Here is a 24,104-nt window from a genome sequence, read left to right as displayed (position 1 = left end):
CCCTTAGTTCTTAAAATTACAATTTTCTATTTATGATTACCCAATGGCACATACTACTAAAAATTATATTATAATGAAAGTGGTTTATTTAGATGAAGCAGGGTTTTACATATGAGCTGTTATATGCAATATCTTTTTATAGAGACCTACATTGTTTGGGGTGTATAGTTTCCCTTTAAGGTAAGTGATTATAATTGTTATGGGGTTCTAACATTCGGCACCCCCCCACTGATTTCGCATTTTCTTCTTCTTTCTCTATTGTTATCCATTGAAACCAGTCAGTGATTAGTTTTGATTGGTGAACTACAATTTTTCAAATTGAAGAATAAATATGATTGGTTGAAGTAACTGCTACAGTGTAGCACCCAATATTTTGTTTGCATTTTTAAAACCTTTATAAACATTATCATCATTTTGTTTTGAATGTTTTGAGGTGATATCTATTAAGAAGTTGAATTTTATTTATATTGTGTATGTTTATATGTAACTATTTACTTTCTTTTTTTCCTTATAGGCTTCTAAACAACAACCAAATTAAAAGAATACCAAGTGAAGCATTCAAAGACCTAGAAAACCTTAAATATCTGTAAGTTTGAATCTCTGGAGATTTTTGGTTTGGTTAATTTTATCGCCAAGGTTGATATTTTATATGTTATTGTTTTACATTTCCTTACATTCTTGATTGTATTTTTAGCAGATATGTAACAGTCTATGTTATGGATAATGCATATTTGTTAACTGAATCATAGTCTCAAAATACTCTTTCTGGCATTCCCAATTAAAGTTAGCCCTTGGACTGGAATGAAAACACACGAAATATTGAATTTAGTTGGATTTTTTTTTTTTTGTCAGACTTCTAACATTGCAGCTGTTTTCCCTGTTGGATTTCATGGAATTGATCCAATGTTCTGTTCAGACACAGAGATACTGAAATGGAAGGAGACTGCTATTTTAAAGCAGCTGATAATGACAAATGGGGGGGGGGGAAGCTTTTTACCAAAAGAATTGCTAAAATTACAGTTAGGGGCACATTTACTAAGGGTCAAATATCGAGGGTTAATTAACCTCGATATTCGACCCTCAAAGTAAAATCCTTCGAATGTCGAAGTCGAAGGATTTACCGCAAATACCTTGATCGAACGATCGAAGGAAAAATCGTTTCAATCGAAGGATTTTAATCCATTGATCGAAGGATTTTCCTTCGATCAGAAAAAGCTTAGCAAACTTATGGGGAAGGTCCCCATAGGCTAACATTGTAGCTCGGTAGGTTTAAAGTGGCGAGGTAGGTAGTCGAAGTTTTTTTTAAAGAGACAGTACTGTAACTATCGAATAGACGAACGATTTTTAGTTTGAATCGTTCGAATCAAAGTCGAAGGTCGAAGTAGCCTATTCGATGGTCGAAGTACCCAAAAAAAAACTTCGGAATTTTAAGTTTTTTTACTTCGAATCCTTCACTCGAGCTTAGTAAATGTGCTCCTTAAAGTACCCATATATTATACATGGTACAGGTACTGGATCCGTTATCTGGAAACTCGTCACCCAGAAAGCTCTGAATAAAAGAAAGGCCGTCTCCCAAACACTCAATTGTATCCAAACAATCCAAATTTTTAAAAATGATTTCCTTTTTCTCTGTAATAATAACACAGTACAGGTATGGAATCCGTTATCCGGAACCCCGTTATCCACAAAGCTCTGAATTACAGAAAGCCTGTCTCCCGTAGACTCTATTTTATCCAAACAATTAAAATTTTTAAAAATGATTTCCCTTTTCTCTGTAATAATAAAACAGTAGCTTGTACTTGATCCCAATTAAGATATAATTAATCCTTATTGGAAGCAAAACCAGCCTATTGGGTTTATTTAATGTTTATTTGATTTTCTAGTAGACTTAAGGTGCAAAGATACAAATTACGGAAATATCCGTTATCCAGAAAACCCCAGGTCCCGAGCATTCTGGATAACAGGTCCCATACCTGTACCTTGTACTTGAGCCTAACTAAGATATAATGAATACTTATTAGAAGCAAAACCAGCCTAATGGGTTTAATGAATGTTTAAATTATTTTCTAGTAGACTTAAGATATGGAGATCCAAATTACAGAAAGGCCTGTTATCCGGAAAACTCTAAGTCCCAAGCTTTCTGAATAATAGGTCCACTACCTGTATATGAAAATGTCTATATTTTTTTCATCAAGAAATAATACAGGCCTGGAATCTATTACACAGAGTGCTTGGGGCATGGAGTTTTCCAGATAAGGTTTTTTTCTGTAATTTGGGTCCCTATTCCTTAAGTCTACTAAAAACGAAAGACTATCTGACAGCCCCCATATCTGGTTAGCCATTGTTTCCAAATGTAGTCAGCGTGGTTAATACGTTTTTGGAAGTACTGGTTGAGGCTTTTACTGCTAGAGGCTTTGAATCCAAAGGGATTTAAAAATATAGCGCTTTAGGTTGGGGACATATAACGGTGGAAAGTGCGGGAAAACTCTGCTGTCAGTATTGTTCTCCTTTATTAAACCCAATAGGATTGGTCACTAATACTAAAAGACTGCCACTGTTTGATGCTAATCACATGACCATACATCACAGGAATCTGCATGCACATAGTCACACTCCCTTCCCAGAGACTATTATCCCGCTGTTACTATAGACACCATCTCTCCCTACTATACCTGCTATCCCACAGTCACACTCCCTTCCCAGAAACTATTATCCACTGTTACTATAGGCACCATCTCTCCCTACTATACCTGCTATCCACAGTCACACTCCCTTCCCAGAACTATTATCCACTGTTACTATAGGCACCATCTCTCCCTACTATACCTGCTATCCCACAGTCACACTCCCTTCCCAGAGACTATTATCCACTGTTACTATAGGCACCATCTCTCCCTACTATACCTGCTATCCCACAGTCACACTCCCTTCCCAGAGACTATTATCCACTGTTACTATAGGCACCATCTCTCCCTACTATACCTGCTATCGCCACAGTCACACTCCCTTCCCAGAAACTATTATCCACTGTTACTATAGGCACCATCTCTCCCTACTATACCTGCTATCCCACAGTCACACTCCCTTCCCAGAGACTATTATCCACTGTTACTATAGGCACCATCTCTCCCTACTATACCTGCTATCCCACAGTCACACTCCCTTCCCAGAAACTATTATCCACTGTTACTATAGGCACCATCTCTCCCTACTATACCTGCTATCCCACAGTCACACTCCCTTCCCAGAGACTATTATCCACTGTTACTATAGGCACCATCTCTCCCTACTATACCTGCTATCCCACAGTCACACTCCCTTCCCAGAGACTATTATCCACTGTTACTATAGGCACCATCTCTCCCTACTATACCTGCTATCCCACAGTCACACTCCCTTCCCAGAGACTATTATCCCACTGTTACTATAGGCACCATCTCTCCCTACTATACTTGCTATCCCACAGTCACACTCCCTTCCCAGAGACTATTATCCCATTTCTACTTTAGGCACCATCTCTCCCTACTATACCTGCTATCCCACAGTCACAGTCCCTTCCCAGAGACTATTATCCCACTGTTACTATAGGCACCATCTCCCCCTACTATACCTGCTATAAAACAGCCACACTCCCTTCCCAGAAACTATTATCCCACTGCTACTATAGGTACCATCTCTCCCTACTATACCTGCTATCCCACAGTCACACTCCCTTCCCAGAGACTATTATCCCACTGTTACTATAGGCACCATCTCTCCCTACTATACCTGCTATCCCACAGTCACAGTCCCTTCCCAGAGACTATTATCCACTGTTACTATAGGCACCATCTCTCCCTACTATACCTGCTATCCCACAGTCACACTCCCTACCCATAGACTATTATCCACTGTTACTATAGGCACCATCTCTCCCTACTATACTTGCTATCCCACAGTCACACTCCCTTCCCAGAGACTATTATCCACTGTTACTATAGGCACCATCTCTCCCTACTATACCTGCTATCCCACAGTCAACTCCCTTCCCAGAGACTATTATCCCACTGTTACTATAGGCAACCATCTCTCCCTACTATACTTGCTATCCACACCAGTCCACACTCCCTTCCCAGAGACTATTATCCACTGTTTACTATAGGCAACCATCTCTCCCTACTATACCTGCTTATCCCACAGTCACACTCCCTTCCCAGAAACTATTATCCACTGTTACTATAGGCACCCATCTCTCCCCTACTATACCTGCTATCCCACAGTCACACTCCCTTCCCAGAGACTATTATCCCACTGTTACTATAGGCACCCATCTCTCCCTACTATACCTGCTATCCCCACAGTCACACTCCCTTCCCAGAGACTATTATCCCACTGTTAACTATAGGCACCATCTTCCCTACTATACCTGCTATCCACAGTCACACTCCCTTCCCAGAGACTATTATCCACTGTTACTATAGCACCATCTCTCCTACTATACTGCTATCCCACAGCCACAGTCCCATTCCCAGAGACATTATCCTGTTACTATAGGCACCATTCTCCTACTATACCTGCTATCCCCAGTCACACTCCCTCCCCAGAGACTATTATCCACTGTTACTATAGGCACCATCTCTCCCTACTATACCTGCTTATCCCACAGTCACACTCCTTCCCCAGAGACTATTATCCACTGTTACTATAGGCACCATCTCTCCCTACTATACCTGCTATCCCACAGTCACACTCCCTTCCCAGAGACTATTATCCCACTGTTTACTATAGGCACCATCTCTCCCTACTATACCTGCTATCCCACAGTCACACTCCTTCCCAGAGACTATTATCCCACTGTTACTATAGACACCATCTCTCCCTACTATACCTGCTATCCCACAGTCACACTCCCTTCCCAGAAACTATTATCCACTGTTACTATAGGCACCATCTCTCCCTACTATACCTGCTATCCCACAGTCACACTCCCTTCCCAGAGACTATTATCCCACTGTTACTATAGGCACCATCTCTCCCTACTATACCTGCTATCCCACAGTCACACTCCCTTCCCAGAGACTATTATCCACTGTTACTATAGGCACCATCTCTCCCTACTATACCTGCTATCCCACAGTCACACTCCCTTCCCAGAGACTATTATCCCACTGTTACTATAGTCACCATCTCTCCCTACTATACCTGCTATCCCACAGTCACACTCCCTTCCCAGAGACTATTATCCCACTGTTACTATAGTCACCATCTCTCCCTACTATACCTGCTATCCCACAGTCACACTCCCTTCCCAGAGACTATTATCCCACTGTTACTATAGGCACCATCTCTTCCTACTATACCTGCTATTCCACAGCCACAGTCCCTTGTGAAAGGTAATTATTTACATTGCAGGAACAAAAAAAGCGAAGCACCGTGAGAATTCAGTAAAATGTAAAAAAATTGAAATTTTATTCAATAGACATATAAAAACTAGTTACAGCAGCAACCCGTGGCTGCCCGCTTAACGCGTTTCGTGACGTTGATGAAGTGGCAGGACGCCACGAAACGCGTTAAGCGGGCAGCCACGGGTTGCTGCTGTAACTAGTTTTTATATGTCTATTGAATACAATTTCAATTTTTTTACATTTTACTGAATTCTCACGGTGCTTCGCTTTTTTTGTTCCTGGAATTCTTGTGACCGTGTGGGACGGCGGCCAGCAGTACAGCACGTCTGAATTCAGTGTCCGGTAAGTGCTCCCACTAAAACATACTTTTTTTCAATTATTTACATTGCAATTATATGAACCATCTCACCCTAAATTAGTCAAAGTGTATGGCTGGCAGACTTTTCTTATATTACTGCATGCCCCCTCTAAAGTTTTAAAAACCAAACATTTTCCAACATTCAACTTTAACATTTACTTAAACAGAGCTCATTACAAAAATATTTCTTATTTTCTGTAGTCTTCACTGAGCTACTGTTCAATGATTTAGTCATGTAAAAGAACAGTGCATTCATTTTGGTCTGTAATAACTCAAATTTATATTCTGTCTCTCGGCCTCCCCCCTTCTAATTTCTATTAGAAGGAATTGTATGACTTTTTTTTTTTTGTATAAAACTATCAGTGACCTCTAACATGGGAAAGATTAATGCCTCTAAAACTGAAGTAATTATATTTAAAAAGTCTTCTCCCTTCTCTCCTAATGACATATCCATTACCATTAATAATACTTTGAGCTTAGCACTCAAAGTAACGCTCATTTAATCTAGAAGAAGAAATGCCAACTTCATCTCCTTAGGGCTAGTCCACACGAGGAGATTCGGGGAGATGCGTTTTGTATAGTTGCCCGAAGTTGCCTCACTGAGGCAACTTCGGGCGACTATAGAAAACGCATCACCGCGTGTGCATTAGCGCAGGTGACTTTTCATTGTAGCCTATGGGGAAAAACGCTGAGGCAGTTCGGGGACAGTTCGCTCAACAGATGAGGCGATTAGTCGCCAGGCGACAAAATCTCCCCGAATCTCCTTGCGTGGCCTTACCTTTAAAGACTAAGCTTTCTAGCAGTTTATGTTTAGACCTTATCTTTATTAGGTAGTTAGTATTTTATGGAGGTTTTGTTGCTTGCTGCACTGAAAAATTAGTTACCCTATTAGGCACGAACCAAAAAAAAAAAGTTCCATGTGCATGATTGGATGTGATGTGAATTTCACACTTAGATTAATGTATTCTGTTTTTGTAGTTTTTCTTCTACCCTATACAGTATTTGTGTCTTTCGTCTAGAGAAACGTTGGTTATTTTTGTTCATTCAAGTAGGATCATTACTGAAACAAAACATGTGCTGTGTCTCCGTTTGATGTAACTTGATATACCAGAGCCCCCTTCTTTATCTGTGTAGAAAATATTGCCTAGATTTAGAACCATGATAATAAAAGCCATTCAAATAAAAAGAAGGAAGAACCACAGAAAACACAAGCCAGGGATAAGAATTTGCACTCTAAGGAGCTGACACATCTTTTAACATTTTGCCTTGTCATCAGCTGATAAATTATATAGGTGGTGACAAGTCTTTTCATTTAGAGGGTAGTTGATTCATCTTACATTATGCCCCCAGACCTAAACTTGTTGTAACCTGCGAGCTTTGCTGATACAAAGACAATGATGTGATAATTACAGTGCCCTTTTGTTTCTCCTAAGTTTAGTTTGCTAGTACACAAGAGGAAGTTGACTTTACCTTATCCTTAGAATTAGTTCTTAGCTGTTCTTTAGCTGCTACAAGACATAACATGCTCTTTTATATCACTGATGTGGTCTCTCTGCTAAAAACATACATTTTGGTAGATAAAGAACGTGTGTTACAGATGCTTTGTGGAATGTCATAAGCAAATGTTCTACATAATCTACTATCAACATAATTTGTAAAGGTTTTGGTGGAAAACACTCAAATATTTAAACTTTTGCCCCCAGCAGAATGTGTTTGATTAAATTCAGAGTGTACTGTCTGTATGGAAAACATTTGTGGCCAATGTAAAATTGAGGTTAAATAAAAGTAATTTTAAACAATTGCAACAAAGCTGATTTTATACTGTACATAAGTGCCCTTATCTCACACGTGCATAGGTGCACAGGGGAAACATTGCTTGAATTATTTTACACAAAAAGGTCCCTTAGGGCAATTGTCGTCAGGGGAGATTTTTCACCTGTGATTATTTATGAGCGAATGCTGGAAACAAATTTCCCAAATATGCCTCTCCATTGGAAATAATTGAAATTCGCTCAGTAAGTTATTGGCGTAATAAACAGATAGTAGGGGGTCTTTTTCACATAGAAAAGAACAAAGAGCCAGAGGTCATCCACTTTAGAACGGAGGAAATGTACTTTAGTTTGAAGCAATGTAGGTGTTTTTTTTGCAGTGAGGTAGTGAAATGCAGACAAAGACAAGAGGTCCTCTGCACTCACCCATTATTAAGATATACAGTATGGGACATTAAGACAATTTGTGCATTAAGCTACATAAAATGGCCTCCATATATTTCAGTATAGTCAAGCCGGCCAACTGCATCAAAGTCATCCCTGGTCTGGCCAGTCCTACTCTCTGTTAGAATACCTGGCAGACGTCCTCTTCCGCACAGCCGTGTGCATCGCCGCTTCTGGGTTTGACGCAGACCTCTGCTTATTCGATGCCTGCACCGACCTTTGCCTGTTCCAACCATTTTTTCCGGATCCTGACTTTATACTTCATTACTATTTGGTTACAACCCCCGGCCAGTGTCCTCGACTGTGCTTCTGGTTCCTGATTCTGTACTGCATTGTCTGATTGGTACTGACCCCGGCCAGGCTCATGATTACGCTTCCTCTTTCCCCTTCGTTCCTGTAATACGTTGCGGTTTCCTTGTCTGCCCAGAACTCTCGCCTTGATTCTCTCATTTTAAGACCTGCCGGCATAAGGGTAGCAAAGGGTTCCTCCCAAAAGGAAAGACGGCTGTTATAGGCAGATGTGCGAGCCATGACCGGAACCTTGGCGTCTGTTCTGTGTTTTGGTATACCAAACCTGACACTCTCACTTTCATCTGATTCATTTAGGGGCAGATTTACTAAGGGTCGAATATCGAGGGTTAATTAACCCTCGATATTCGACTAGGAACTAAAATCGTTCGACTTCGAATATCGAAGTCGAACGATTTAGCGCTAATCCTACGATCGAACGATCGAAGGATTATTCGTTCGATCGAACGATTAAATCCTTCGAATCGAACGATTCGAAGGATTTTAATACAACGATCGAAGAAATATCCTTCGATCAAAAAAACGCTGGCAAGCCTATGGGGACCTTCCCCATAGGCTAACATTGACTTCGGTAGCTTTTAGCTGCCGAAGTAGGGGGTCGAAGTTTTTCTTAAAGAGACAGTACTTCGATTATCGAATGGTCGAATAGTCGAACGATTTTTAGTTCGAATCGTTCGATTCGAAGTAGTAGTCGAAGGTCGAAGTAGCCCATTCGATGGTCGAAGTAGCCAAAAAAACACTTCGAAATTCGAAGTTTTTTTAATTCGAATCCTTCACTCGAGCTTTGTAAATGTGCCCCTAAGAATTCTATTGCTTCATTATACATTTTATACAGAGACTAAGTTTTACCTGTAACTTACTTGCTGCTTTCAAGATTAAAACTCCCCAAATTGGTTGCTCTTTTATTGGCCACCACTATGATCACCTGACTTTAGCTGAGAAGGGTGGGAGCTTCAACATGGAGCTGGCCACTGCTCCTGAATAAACTATAGCAGACATTATACATATGTAAGTTTCTTGCATGTATAAAGGTTTTTATGTGATTCAATATAAAGAAACTGAATTTTTAGCAAGCCATGAGTGCACATTAAGGATGTTTTTTTTTTTCACATGTATGTGTATTTAAAATAAGTAAAAGTAACTTATATATAAGAATATTTATAAATTATGAAGTATTGTGGAGAATGTTTTAATTGAATGGAGCTGATGAATTTATTTTAGAAATAGTAGTAGATAAAAGTAAAGGTATTGGTCCATTTTCTTAGTGCAGAGACTAGAGAGCAGAAATGAAAGCATTAAAGAATCACTGAATATCTGGGATTTTTGGGGGGGTTAGAATTGTCTAAAGCTGGCCAAACATGAGCCATCATTAGCTTCTTCCTTAAGAAGTTCAAAGTTAATAGCCATGTTTGGAGCAAAAACTATGGCCTGCCGAAACCCATATCTTGAGGGGGGATTTGTGAGCTACCTCTTGGATAGGTTTAAAAACCCTGTTGGACAAGGACTGAGCTGGATGCGTCGATCTTTAGGTGTACTGCCAGCTTAAATGTTTAAAAAATTATGATAAAATTCAGTATGGTCATTTGGTTGTTTCCTTTGTTGAATTTTTGTTTGAAGGAAATTATTTTACTGTAAGCCTTTGGGACAAGGGTTTACCACCTTTTGTAGCAGTACACATTTTATTTTTTTATTATATTTCCCTGTCTTCTCTATAACCCATGGAAAAATACCACTGAACAAATTAATTTTTGGGCATATTTATAGTGCTGATGTGGTTTTATTCAGAATTTCAATATCTTTCAGAAAAGTAACACTAATTATTTGTATGTATATATATATATCAATAAAATTGCAATGAATTCAACTAAATCATTGCAATTTTATTGAAATCATGGGAATTCAGTAATATTTTACTTCTAAAGTGCCCTGCTTTTATAAAATCTATGGCACTTAAATGGAAGTCCCAGTGTGCCAGCACCATACATTCTATAATGCCAGGTTTTGTGTTATTCATTTTGGCAACTTGCAGGCCAGCTTGAAGGAACTTCAACAGGTATGAAGAGAGTAATTACTGAACCCGTATATATTTTGATAGCTGAGAAGACTTTAACACCCCTCGCCCTTTTCCTTGTGGATCCACAGAAACTGTTTTATAACTGCTGGTCTAATATCTGTGTGTTTTTAAGGAAAGTATAGATACATCCTTTAAGCCAATTCATATTGATCTATATTTATATGTGTAATGTATTTTTATTTGCTAAAATATTCTCAGAAATCCATAAGGATACATTTATACAAGCATAAATGTAATAAATGGTCTTAAATAAGATGTGCAGTTCAAAAAAGGAATCTGAGGGTTTATGCTTTCCTTAAAATACCAATGTACTTTAATACCTGTATGTTTGCCTTCTTAATTCCACATGTGCAACATCATGCTGCTTGTGTCTCTATACTAATATTACTGATTGTTTCTTGTTTCAGCTATTTGTACAAGAATGAGATCCAATCCATTGACAGGCAAGCATTTAATGGACTTGCCTCTCTAGAACAACTGTAAGTGCCCATTGTCTCCTGTGCAGTTATCACAGTCTTATCTCACCACTGCCAAAGCTGTTTGCTTAACCTTTCCAGTTAGTTTTCAGTCAGTGGTCCTATAATGTATATCATACCTGTATAACTAGCAAGTGCACTAACTACATATTTTAAGTGTGTCTATCTCAGTCGATTTTATGTCTATGACTTGCCTTGACATGTCAAGTTTTCATCAGGGTTTCCTTTGTATCATGGGCACCTCAAGCTTTTGCCCCTCTTCAACCAGCAACATCCCAGCAGAAATAGTTGATTGTGTTTGCAATGCTGGGTGCTGTACATGTGCAGCTCCTTGAAGAATTGCAGGTTAGGAGTCATTGCTTTATATCACGAGCAGCTGACAAATGTCAGTTGCCCATTGGTTGGCAAAGTCCACCAATGACCATTACTAATGGTTGACATGTTTTAAATGGTCCAAAGATATTTGCAAACAGTTCTGTATTTATTCTTTTTATCTGACTTTCTGGGAGTGAGGTCATTGAAACCATTCCCTTCCAAATCACAAAACAATAATGGCACTTGAAACTTTGCAAACATGCCAGAAAAACGTCATCAAGTTTGTTTCTTTCCCTAAAGAAAAAAGGTTTTCATTGCTGTCTCATTCTTCTCACTACTTACATGCCATTCTTCATCCACAGTTTTACTCATTTCCCATCTCTTCTGTCTTTCCTATCTCTAGTTTCCACACTTTTCTTTAAAATTTGGACTGGGATAATACACGGAGTGGGGTACAGTTTTGGATTTGGACATCTATTTATTTATTTCCTTTTAATGTTCATTAAAAAACTAAATATATAAATATATGTGCTCCCATGGTTCCTTTTTTACCTTTAAGTATTAAAATAAAGAGTCTGGAAAAAACCCAGCTTTTCTTTTACTGATAACACATTCACATTTAAAATCGCATTGAGATACTCAATGGCTGTCCTCTTTAAAGGAAGATTCATGTCTCTTATAAACATAATTATTACCTTCAAGATAGATCCTATAGACACTAGCAAGAACAGTAATTATAGGATTCAATAAAAAAAGGTGATTTATGAGCGTTGCAAGATTTACAAGACCAAAGTGACCAGTCCTGGTTAAAGCAATAATACTCCTGTGGACTATAGTCACTAAATGCTTTGGTAGAAGTGAAACTGCTTCATAGGACAGATGTTGAAGGATATAGAATCAGAACATTTTCTTTACATCTTTTGCATACGTTTTCTTATTCAATGTGATTTTAGTGGTTGGCTCTGTGTAATCTTTTTGTCCCTGTTGTACTTATTTTAATCAGCAGGCCATAAGTGGTGTGATACTGTTGCTAAATCTTTAAAGGGGAACTCTGGCTTCCAAACCAAAATTTGATAAAGAGGCCCATATAACATAGAAACCCCTAATATACCATCACAGTTACCTGTTTCTTCAAAAAGTATGAATAAATGCAATTTTCCATGCTAAAATCCAGCTGCTTAACAGTTCTTCTCTTTCTGCATCATTTGAAATCCTGACAGGGAAGGAAGAACTAAAACACTGATGTTACAAATTGTAACAACTTCTCCACAGCTTACAGACAGCATGCAGGAACTACATAACCCACAATGCATTGCACTGTGATGTTCTGTTCCTTATTAAAATCACATGTGCAGGGAATTGTGGGGTTTGGAGGATGCAGGCTGAGGACAGATGGCGGTTGATACAAAGTAACAGTAGTCAGCCAGCTCAGCAAAATATATTTGATGTATATTGCAACGTTGCTTGAAATTGTGTTTACTTTTCATAAAGCTTAAGTTATGTTTTTGTGGAGTTCCCCTAGAACTTACTAAGCAGCTTAAAACAGTAATGTAACTAACAGGCGCTGATCCCGGTTGCAGGCCGTGCAGCTGGCTCTACCCCCCCCCCCCAGAAGTGATCATCTCGATGGTTATGTGGGTGTGCGAACTGCCAGCGGGGCCCCGAGGTGTAGCTCCCCTGGTAGTTCCACCACTGGCTTAAAAAAATATTTCATAAATCCTACTGATTTATTTGATTGCAGGTGAGCTTCAATAAACATCTATCTCTAACATCAGAGCTAAATGGTGCCCTGTCCATGCCAGTGATTTCAAAACCCAATGATTAAATTGGGTGTCTTTTCAAATGTCTCTTTCAAAGATGGCAATAAAGCTGTTTTTTGGGGTCCAAAGTTTCCTGGGCTATGGGGAGTAGCAGTAGAGTAGATTAAGGGGTTATGGCATAGCAGAGCCACTGATCTATTCTGGCTTCTGACTTGTTGGTTTGGGCACCTGATTGGAAGTTGAGCACTCACATGAAGCAGCTACATTCCCTGAATTGGCAAAATTCTTTACCCATACACAGTAAATTTTCAGCTTTTGACTCTGGCTATCTTGACTAAATTGGCAGCCTACTGGTCTGTATAGATTAATATCTGAGTTCATTCAGTCATATAGAAGATCTAGGCAACAGAAATCACATTGGGTCATGGATGTGATGATCATTTAAGGACTGCTACTTTGGTAAAATGGCGAAACAACCAAATGACCAATCGCCATTTTACAAAAAATGTCATGATTATTCTGACTCCACACACGGTCTCAATATCTTTGCGTCTATGGCCAGCTTAAGAATACGGAAAACTGATTGAATTATCTTTTAACAGCATGACATGGTGCTTTGCGTGTAAATTGTAAGAATTAATCATTAATTCTGTTTGTTTCAATATCTGTCTCTTCTTTCCTCTCTAGTGACTCAACTCCAACTAACTGACTGGCTCTGGTATGGCTGTCTTTCTTGCTAATACAAAACTAACTTTTTACATTCTATATTTTGGGTACCATATCTTCTGATCTGTAAGGCTGCTTTTCTCCAGTCTCCTAGAGAATTCCTGACACTGTCAGTGATAAATGAGAGTATCGGCCCTATGACCTAAAGCACAAAGCTAACCTTCACAACTTGGATTTAGAGGCTAACCACACTGGAAGGCTGTTTCCTTTTACTAAATGCTCCCCAAAGGGTAGAGATAGTGATTCCCTAGATCCCACCATGAAATACAAGATTTTTCATTTTTTCAACATTTAAAAATCACCTTCAATATTCATTTAATATTTTATTAAAATATTTGTAGTGCTTCTTCTTTCTTCAGGCACAGGTAAGCTTAAAAATGAGTAAACTAAAGAACGAATAGAATAAATACGTATGCTTCTGTAGTTGAGAAAGCCTTCTATCTCTGACTTCCATATAATTTTATGACTATTCTTGTTTTTGTACACAGCTCCTGGGATAGTAACAGTGCCCATTTATGTGCAATTGCCCGTGGTCTGCATCTAGTGCAACTAATAATAAGTTTAGACTATGTTGTAAGCATCTAAATGTGGTTTTCACATGATTACACTTCTATTAATTGCTCTGGAGATGCATGTCCAGAATGCTATTGTATTTGTAGAGTGGATTAATTTCCTTGCTGCTATCATTTTTCATTGTCATGATCATCTTAGCTTACATTGACTGAAGATAGAAATATCCCAGTGGCATTTTTATGACAATAACTATACAGCCACTTTAATCTTGCATTTTATAGAATATGGTGAAGTCCATGTGGTTCAGTGAGGAACAATCTGCTTTTGTAACAGTAATTTCCAGAAAGTGTTGCCTATCTTCTTTCTAAGCATTGATAATAATTGTTTTACTGTGAATATATTTAATAAGCCAATATACCTTTAGAATTATGTTACTTATTGTATGGTACTGTCTGTACAAAATGGAACTGTATCCTACTATATAGAGAGTTAGAGACCTAATTGCTGCCCTGTTTGACTTGCCATTCCCCCAGCAATTTCTTACTATACCACTTTGAATGTCAAGCCAGATTTATTGCAATGGTATTTTAAGCAAGATAGGAAACCAGAGGGAGCTCATAACAAGCCGATGTTCACTGTTTCCCAGACTGAGGGGCTTGACCCCTTAGCGGGTCCCACACCAGTAGAATGGGTTCAGGATAAAGGCCAATTAGGGTGAAATTTGAGCTGTATCATATTGTGTGTTTGGGTCATGTTTTCAAAAGCCAGTGACCTTGTTATGAGCTAATTGAATGTTTGATTGCAGAGGGGTGGGGCTGAACCCAAAATGTCTGAGGACACCTGTTGTAGTCCGATAGTGCCTCCCTTAAACAAGGCTAAACAAGCAGATTGACCTGCAAAAATCTTGGGAGGAATAAAGCAAATGTAAAATAAATATTATATATTGAGGTTTTAATACAGTATATTCTTTAGGCAAATTTAAAACAAATGAAATAATATATACAAATTTGGTATGTTGGCCTTGAAACTGGTACATGGCTCAATGCACCACTTCACTGTATCTGACATGGTTTGTCATAACACACTAATATGTTAATGCAATAAAAGTTGTAAATGTTCCTTTCAATATTTAATACAACTTTTGCAAACCTATGAATGTATTACAAACATTTGTATGTGTGCCAGTGTGCATGTATGAAATTACGCTTTTTATCGAAAAGCTGTTGTTTGTGCAACAAAAAATATTTTACCATAGTGCTATCCACTAATGTATGCATAATGCAAAAAGTGGACTATGCAGTAATGAAATAGCTTTTAAGCTGATCCAGTTCTAGTAGAGTCAGTTGCTATGGAGTTCTAGACCTGGAACAAGAGTTGTGGCTTTTATTGCATTTATTCCATTGTGTTTTTTCTAAAAAGAGGATATTTGCAGGCAACTGAAATTTTTGGTAGAAGGTAAAATATTCTTGGAGATGGATGGAAGTGTTGGTTTTTATCTGAATGTGTTTGTACTGACTCATATTTTAAATAATGTCTTGTCCTGTCTGATTGTCTGTCCCCCCCACTCAGCCCCTATCATCACTCTTCAGCCTAGTAGACATACATTGACTGTACTTGGGTTAACAATAAGAGACTTTAGGCTCATCCTGATATATAATTGGTTTGCTGAAAAGTCCTGTTGGCCATAGGCGCTGTTTGGACTAACCAGTGGTTGGCCCAAAGGCAGCCTAATTTAACCCACCATCTGAGATGCTTATGTGGAGACCTTCCCAAGCAATTTTGGTTCTTGGGACAAAGGATGAGTAATCCAACCAAAGTCATAAGTAGCTAACAAGAGAAAGAAACCACAGTTTGTACATGTTTGCTGGCATAAAATCTTCTGTAAATTGAATAACCACCAAAGTAATGCTTTACGATATATTTCTTTAGTATAACATTATTGAGTGATGCAAGAATGAAAAATAAGACTTTCTTTATCCATTCTTTACAGCTATTTACACTTTAACTTAATTGAGACCTTAGAACCAGAATCATTTCATCATCTTCCCAAGCTGGAAAGACTGTAAGTTTTTTGTTTTGCTTGGTGGGGGTCTATTCTCGTGAAGGAATTCTGGTTAGCAAATGATATAATATCTGTATACTGCTTATATCGCTCACAGATTTCTGCATAATAATCGAATCACTCACTTGGTGCCTGGCACGTTTAGTCAGCTGGAATCTATGAAAAGGCTGTGAGTATGTTTTCATTGTAACTAATGATGTAATATGGGTCTTCTGTGGGGGGTTTGACATGTAGGTCTAGCGCTGCTTGGAAGGTATCCAGGACCCGGCTCTCAATTCCTTAGCATATAACTGGGCTTTGTTATTTTTAAACCTTTTCTTGCCAGATTACTTTCTGATGTAAACAGTCGGTATATGAGCTTGCATAAACCATACCCTTACATGATAATTTCAAAACCTTTCTATAGCTGGATATAATAAATACTTTGTGACTACACTGTATGCTTTTATTTCATTCACTCACTCAAACTCAATATTCATTGAACATGCTAGAACCTTAATTTTTTTTATTGTTCAGACAAGGCATATTATGCAGAAGGCCCATGAACGGAAATCAGTCCTCCTAGAAATGTTATGGTCTTAGGATTGCTCATGTGAACCAATGATTATATGGCATCTATTTCTATATAAATTAGCCCACAAATATGTGTTATCGGTCCACAACATGAAAGATGTTGGACAGCACAATTCAGAACCACCAAGAGAAGGGCATATAAATGTATATGTCGGTTTCATGTTAATCCTATTAAAACATCTTTCAACAGGCGATTGGATTCAAACGCTCTTCACTGTGACTGTGAGATCCTGTGGTTGGCAGATCTACTGAAAATCTATTCCGAATCTGGTAATGCACAAGCTGCTGCCACGTGCGAATATCCACGCAGACTTCAGGGGAGATCCGTATCCACCATCACACCAAGTGAACTGAATTGTGGTGAGTATATGCAGTACATGAATCCATGTGAAAATGTTTGATTTGCTTGAATGCACGCATGTAGCGTTGAGGAAATGTTGGCTATTTATTTCAAATATCACAATTTTTAAAATGTAACGGTTCACAATTTGCAGAATTGCAAACCAATGCATGTTCAGGCTTAGTAAAATGGTGGAAATAACATTTATCCAAATATTCTCTTTTAGAAAGGTGCCTTCCCTTTATTTTTATACCCCTAGAATTTATTTACTGAGTGCCTTGCTGTATGAAGCAGAGCTTCCTGCTGTCTAGGGAAATATTTGACACAAGTTTATACACCCAACTTCTCCGTTCTTATTCCCATAATACCATAGCCTGCTACAGCATAAACCTCCATAAGATGTATCTGCAAAACTACAGAGGCAATAGCACTGTCCTTATGGCAGCCATAATTGTTGTGGTACCACACTCTGTTGCACTGCCCTTAATGGAGTACCACAGGGATCTGTTCTTGGTCCTTCAGTTTTTAATTTGTTTATTAAAGGGATTAAACAAAACTTTCTTTAGAAGCAGTGTAGGTGGTTCGTCAGAGGTAGGGCAATGAGATGGGGGAATGCTTGCTAGATGATGGTTGATTCTATTAATACTTTCAAAGGAGAACTAAACCCTTAAATGAATATGGCTTTAAATGCCATTTTTTATATACTGAACTTATTGTACCAGCCTAAAGTTTCAGCTTGTCAATAGCAGCAATGATCCAGGACTTTTCACAGGGGGGTCACCATCTTGAAAAGTGTCTGTGACACTCACATGCTCAGTGGGCTCTGAGCAGCTGTAGGACTCTGTGCTGCCATGTAGTAATTATCTGTATTAATTACTAATCAGCCTTATATTGTGACATTCTATTTTATGTGTAATGTATATTGTGAGTGGGTCCCTAAGCTCAGTGACAGCAGCACACAACATGTGCATTGAATTTGCAGAAAAGATGATGGGGAGCTACTGGGACATCTTTGGAGACACAGAACTTTACAGCTAATGGGCTGTGGTTGCCTTGGGCTGGTACAGAAGCCTTAAAGATAATGTACAATATTTCTGCGCTGCATCTTTAGTTAAGCTTTAGTTCTCCTTTAAAAGGGACTTGGATGATTCCTTGGACAAGCATAATATCACACGCTATTGTGATACCAAAATATACAATAAGTATAGATATATATATATATAGATATATATATATATATATATATATATATATATATATATATATATATATATATATATATATATATATATATATATATAGTTTATGTGAGTGTATGGAGGGGTTGGTATGAGTGTGTGTATGTATGTGCATTGGGATTCATTCGAAGTGGTTGAACTTATTGTTTTTTTTTTTTTCAACCCAACTAAACTATATAACTGACTATGTTACTATCTGGTAATGTTGAAGTAAATCTACCATTGTTTTATTGTTATAGAGAGGCCAAGGATTACATCAGAGCCACAAGATGTGGATGTTACCTTTGGGAACACTGTGTATTTCACATGCCGAGCTGAAGGCAATCCCAAACCAGAAATCATCTGGCTTCGAAATAAGTAGGTTTGAGTGGGGGACATGTTGGTGCCAGTGGACAATTTGCAGCCAATTATTTAAACAATTGTTCCATTTTCATGTTCATTATCGAGTGTAACTCTATTATTTGGGATATGTTCTAGAGCACCATTAAACTGGCCTGTGATATTTAGTGGCACATGCTGGAAAACAAAAACGCCTCTGGGCTTGGCCACAGCTTCTATAAACCTTTCCAAATCTTGTACATTTCTCTCTTTGTCCTTTGCTGTTTATGTTAATGGCACTGACATTTAAACTTATGTGAAGCTGAGGTACTGCACAGAAATATGTTGGCATTAATAGGTGCATTCTTCATGTTTTGTTGAAGCTGTTGCCTCGCTGGCCATGTTTAAAACAAGTGGTTCTTGGCATCCAATCCTTTTTTCTTTTCAGACAGGCTCACAAGGCATACATTTCAACTGTTTAATATTAGAAAATATTAGAAAAGGAATAAGTGGGCTTGTCTGGATCTCTGTACCCCCAAATTGTACTCATTGAGGTCTAAAATTACAATTGCCTAAATGGGTCAGAGTTGTCCAGGCCCATGTTATGTTTCATATTTTGAAGATGCATAAGGGTTGTATAAAAATATACTACATTTGTATAAACCTTGTTCCAAAGTTATTATTTTACATCTCTGATTATTATTTCTCTATTGGAACTGCAGTCAGGGGCAGTGAGGGTTTTACTGGCAATCCTCATTTGTTGGAAACATTTTAAATTGGCCCTGCTTTATAACATACCAAGACATTTATATGAGAGAAGAATTTCCCTAGAGAGGATCATTTTAAGATTCTATCAATGACCACTATTTATTGTGCTTGTGTGTTTATTTTTTTCATATGGGGATCTTGTCTGCATAGTTGGCAGGTTTAATGTTTTAATAGTCACTATTAAAAAATTATCATTTTAGCAAGGCCAGTTTGGAACTGTTTTCTCTGGACTTAAAAATATGAACTTCTATTGATGGAACTGGTCCTCCTAACCATGGTGGGTCTGTAGAACTGATGAGGCCTTAGGCAAGATCTTGGCTCATGGCCAGGGTATAAGTGTTGGGAGCATTTGCAGAATTTACTGTTTTTAAGGTTCATACCCTGCAGTCTCGTTTTCTCAAAATGTGTTTCCGTGAGAGGCGAGGGTTAACTTGTGAGCACCTAAGTTAAGAAAATTAACTTTCCTGTGCTTGTCTTTGTGATGATTCAAAAGCAGAATTCTTTAGGTTAACTTTATTTTATAGATATAAGATTATTTTATTACTTCTACAACAAAATTGGGTGCTTTAAAGCAAAAGCTATGCCAATTATAGTGAGTCATATGAATTTTAATGCACTTGAAACCACTTGTTTATTGAATTGCAAATATTTTTGGACTAAAGCATTTTGTTCTTATACAGTTTAGCTTTAAAACGTCTCTTTGCAGGTAAAGTATTTCAACTGAGGGCTTAGCCTCCAGAGACCATAGGTAGGATTCTTTCGTAGAAATTCCTAAGGTTTAGTTGGGACTGTCAAAATGAGCAAATGGATTACTGACAATTGCTTTAAGCATGTGTATACAATAAGGGAAAAACTATTCATTAAATGCCAACTGCTTATAAAACAAAGTTTTAATAAATGTATTTATTAATGTATCTTTGTATATTGAGGAGCCTTTTTTTACTAGTATGGAATAAATCTGTCAACTGTCAACCGTTGACAGATTATTTAAGATTACGTATTCTCTGCAATTGAGGAAAATCACGGTTCAAAAAACCCAATCCCTAATTTTTTTTTAAATTCAGCTTTTTTAAATTACAAAGATAAATATGATATGATATGAAAAAAAATTTAGCAACTAAAGTCAAATTTGCAAAACTGAATGGAGCAATGTGATTTTTATTGCAGGTCGCGAAAAACTCTTATCAAGTTTAATTTTTTAAAAAAAATTTTCACTAATGGGTTTAGAAAAATAAAATGAATGAATAAATTAATCTGACTTGGTGGTAGATTTTATTTAGAAAAAAGACTTGACTCAGAAAAACTTGATGGCTTTAAATCAAAAAGGTTGCACTAAAGTAGCATTCTACTATTAATTTTTTTTATGATTCTGTAATATCTCAATTTTGTTCTTAGCATTGACTTCTACCGATACAGACGCTGCGCTTTGCTTGGCAAATTTTTTGATTAAAGTTTTCATGATTTTTTTTATTGATCTTGAACATTTGTGAACGGAAAACTTGAATTTGAAAATAATCATGATTGTATTTTGTCACTACAAGAAACTCTAATAACAAAACGCCACAACCTTGAAAGTTAATAAATGAGTCCCTAGATGTTCTGGAAACAAGCTGAAAGAAAAAAACAAATGTAACAAAACAAATTGTATAGCTGCTATTGCATTTTTAAAAAAAATGTAGTAGTAGTAATCTTACTTCTATGTATGGCTACAGATACAGAAGACATGTAGGTGGGTGAATGGTACCTGTATCAGTAGAACATATTCTATTTATTTGATAGTGGCAGTAAGTACTACCTATTGTAGAAACATTCATTTCTCTCAATGAAGCTTCGAAATCAAACGTTTATATGATTTTTTTTTCACACAGCAATGAACTGAGCATGAAGGATGACTCTAGGTTGAATCTCCTGAATGATGGAACATTGATGATCCAGAACACCAAGGAGACTGATCAGGGAATTTATCAGTGTATGGCAAAAAATGTAGCTGGGGAAGTAAAAACACATGAAGTAACCCTCAGATACTATGGAACTCCAGGTAAAGTTTTTCACCTGTCTCTTGAAACACGATACAGTAATAGCCTGGGGTAAACTCGGTTTGATTTTTCAATGATGCCTCTTTTTCCTCTCTCTTTTTTTTTTTTTTTTGTAACAGCCACACCCACTTTTGTAATTCAGCCCCAAAACACAGAAGTGCTTGTTGGTGAAAGTGTAACATTAGAATGCAGTGCCACAGGACAACCACACCCACGGGTTACATGGACTAGAGGGGACCGAACCCCACTGCCAAGCGACCCTCGCATAAACATTACTCCATCTGGAGGACTTTATATTCAGAATGTTAATCAGGATGATGCCGGAGAATATACATGTTTTGCAACAAACTCTGTGGACACGATTCACTCTACTGCCTATATTATAGTCCAAGGTAAGGGGGAAAGGTCGGATGTTATTATCCATGGGCTTTTATAAGAGTACTAGTTTTTGTCTTATAGGTTAAGATTCTTCCTGTTTATCTGCCATGCATTGGAACACCTCCTCACTTATTGTTGCCATTCTATGCCATGCACTCTTCTAATCCTATCCCACACAGTATAGTTCATCCCACACATTCTCATTATTATATCCCATGCAGTCACATTTATTGTATCATACATTCTTTTTTCTTGGATATTCTCATCCTTCCCCTCATTCTTCTATTCCATACATTTTCACCGTTACATTATCACTATTACCCTTTCCATTCTGCACTCGTATTACTTCCCACACAGTCTTACTATTCTGTCCTTCACATTCTTACCATTCCATCCCATATCCTATTGTCACCGTTTCCTCCCATGTAATCTAATTGTTCTTTCTATACATTACCTACAATTCTATCCAGCATCTCCTCAGCACTTATTTTCATGCATTTCACTATTTTGTCCCAGATATATACCATGGGTTTTTACCATTCTGCCACACATATTTGCAGTATCTATTCTTCTCCTTCTGACCTCCACACATTTATGGAGTCATACACCACCCATTTTGCTGATTCCATAACACTAATTCTGCCACAGTTATCCCACCATTCTCACTGTTTCTCAGTTCCATCAATATTTTTAAACAAAAACATTTAAGCATAAAACATGACCAATCATAGTAGAATAACTCACCAAAGTAGACTAGTGGCCCATGTGCTCCTGCCCTAGGCCCTCCTCTCAGTGGAGCAGACAATCCATGTACAGACAAGTAAAAGATGGTTCAGGGCACTCAAGAAAGCCACATATAGATCCAAACAAAAGTCAATAAGTAAACATAGAAAAACCTTTATTTAAACAATCATCTCGAGCCTAACGTGTTTCTTGTCACTATGACACTTAATCATAGGCTTATAGATTCATTAAAAAATGAACCATATCTACATTGACCCTACGAGTTTCATGCCCTCCAAGGCACTTAATCAAAGGCTCATGAGGGCACGAAATGCATAGGGCGAATAGAGATATGATTCTTTTTTTAATGAATCTACAATAAATATTATATTTTTAACTGTGATTTTGGCAGCCCTTGTGGAATTTTTCTGAGTGCCCGATACCACTTCTTTGTATGCTGCTGGTTTATCTACTCCGTAAACTGAGGGTCTGGGGCTGGTGCACCTGGACCACCTGTTTTACGTGGTGAGTGATGAACATACCTTATGTCCTGTGCCCCTGTTTTGGTGGTTTAATGTTACCAGAAAACTTATACAGACAAAAGACAAGAGGTCCTTTGCACTCACCAATTTTAATATATATAGGGCATTAAGACATTATTGGGCAATATAATATGTTTCACTAGCAGAAAAAAACCTGAGCAAATACACTTGCAAATGTTTGTGACCATGTATGGGTCCTTTTTGACTTATTAAAGACCTCAATTAATTGATCGCACATTTAACGAAACTCCAGAACAGGTGTGAACGCTAAACCTTTGCTTAGCGAGAATGCCCAATGTAATATTTGTCAGCGAGCAGTGTTAAACATATGCAAAGGCGCAATTTTAAATAATGCTTGCAACTTTTAATTTCATTTCAAATACATTAGGCTACTTAAAAATCTAATTGTTTGGCCCCTGGCTTTTTCATCGTATTGTTATAGGGGCAAATGCTAGCCATTCAAGTGTAATGGTTCAACACAGTAAGTGTCTGATGGGAGTTTTAAATCTGTCTAATACATATCTGGTCAATCCTTGGATATTGGCCAAACAGACCATTGGTTTGCTTTTACCATAGGTTACCATACTAGTTCTCTTTCTTATACTACATTTAAAAAACAATAACGTGTTTTCTCCAGCTGTGCCACAGTTTACAGTTGTGCCACAAGACCGGAATGTTTTTGAAGGACACACAGTTGATTTTCACTGTGAAGCTCAAGGTAATCCAAAGCCAGTGATCGCCTGGACTAAGGGAGGTAAGTCTAATATCACTATCCGCATTTCTGCATGTTTCAGATTAATGTTATGTCCTTCTGAATAATAGGAATAAATGTTCTCTGAGGTCTAACTGTCACCTTTCCATGTCCATCCAGTTTGTTGCTTTCCAGTTACTGTTAGGAGTGGTGACAGCAATAGCCCTTAGACTCAATGTTCCAGTGTAATCCGGAAAGTTTATTTCTACAAGTGATTATACTTACATCGGTATTGGATCTTTCCTAG

The 24,104-nt window shown here is 37.8% G+C and overlaps 1 protein-coding gene across 2 annotated transcripts in view; it reads left to right on the top strand.

Moving 5' to 3' along the window:
* The window catches only part of pxdn.L (peroxidasin L homeolog), an 86,404-nt gene that overhangs the window by 36,276 nt on the left and 26,024 nt on the right, over positions 1–24,104 (top strand). The window contains exons 3-11 of one of the 2 annotated variants that reach the window (XM_018263994.2): positions 515–586; positions 10,746–10,817; positions 16,119–16,190; positions 16,288–16,359; positions 16,954–17,123; positions 18,581–18,698; positions 21,296–21,465; positions 21,583–21,855; positions 23,744–23,860. In XM_018263994.2, the coding sequence (XP_018119483.1) occupies positions 515–586; positions 10,746–10,817; positions 16,119–16,190; positions 16,288–16,359; positions 16,954–17,123; positions 18,581–18,698; positions 21,296–21,465; positions 21,583–21,855; positions 23,744–23,860 (1,136 nt within the window). The remainder of the gene's footprint in view (positions 1–514; positions 587–10,745; positions 10,818–16,118; positions 16,191–16,287; positions 16,360–16,953; positions 17,124–18,580; positions 18,699–21,295; positions 21,466–21,582; positions 21,856–23,743; positions 23,861–24,104) is intronic. The other variant, XM_018263995.2, reaches the window with a different exon arrangement.

The sequence above is a fragment of the Xenopus laevis genome, chromosome 5L, assembly GCF_017654675.1.
Source record: "Xenopus laevis strain J_2021 chromosome 5L, Xenopus_laevis_v10.1, whole genome shotgun sequence".
In the NCBI taxonomy this organism is placed as follows: domain Eukaryota; kingdom Metazoa; phylum Chordata; class Amphibia; order Anura; family Pipidae; genus Xenopus; species Xenopus laevis.
This window is presented reverse-complemented; position numbering and strand designations above follow the sequence as displayed.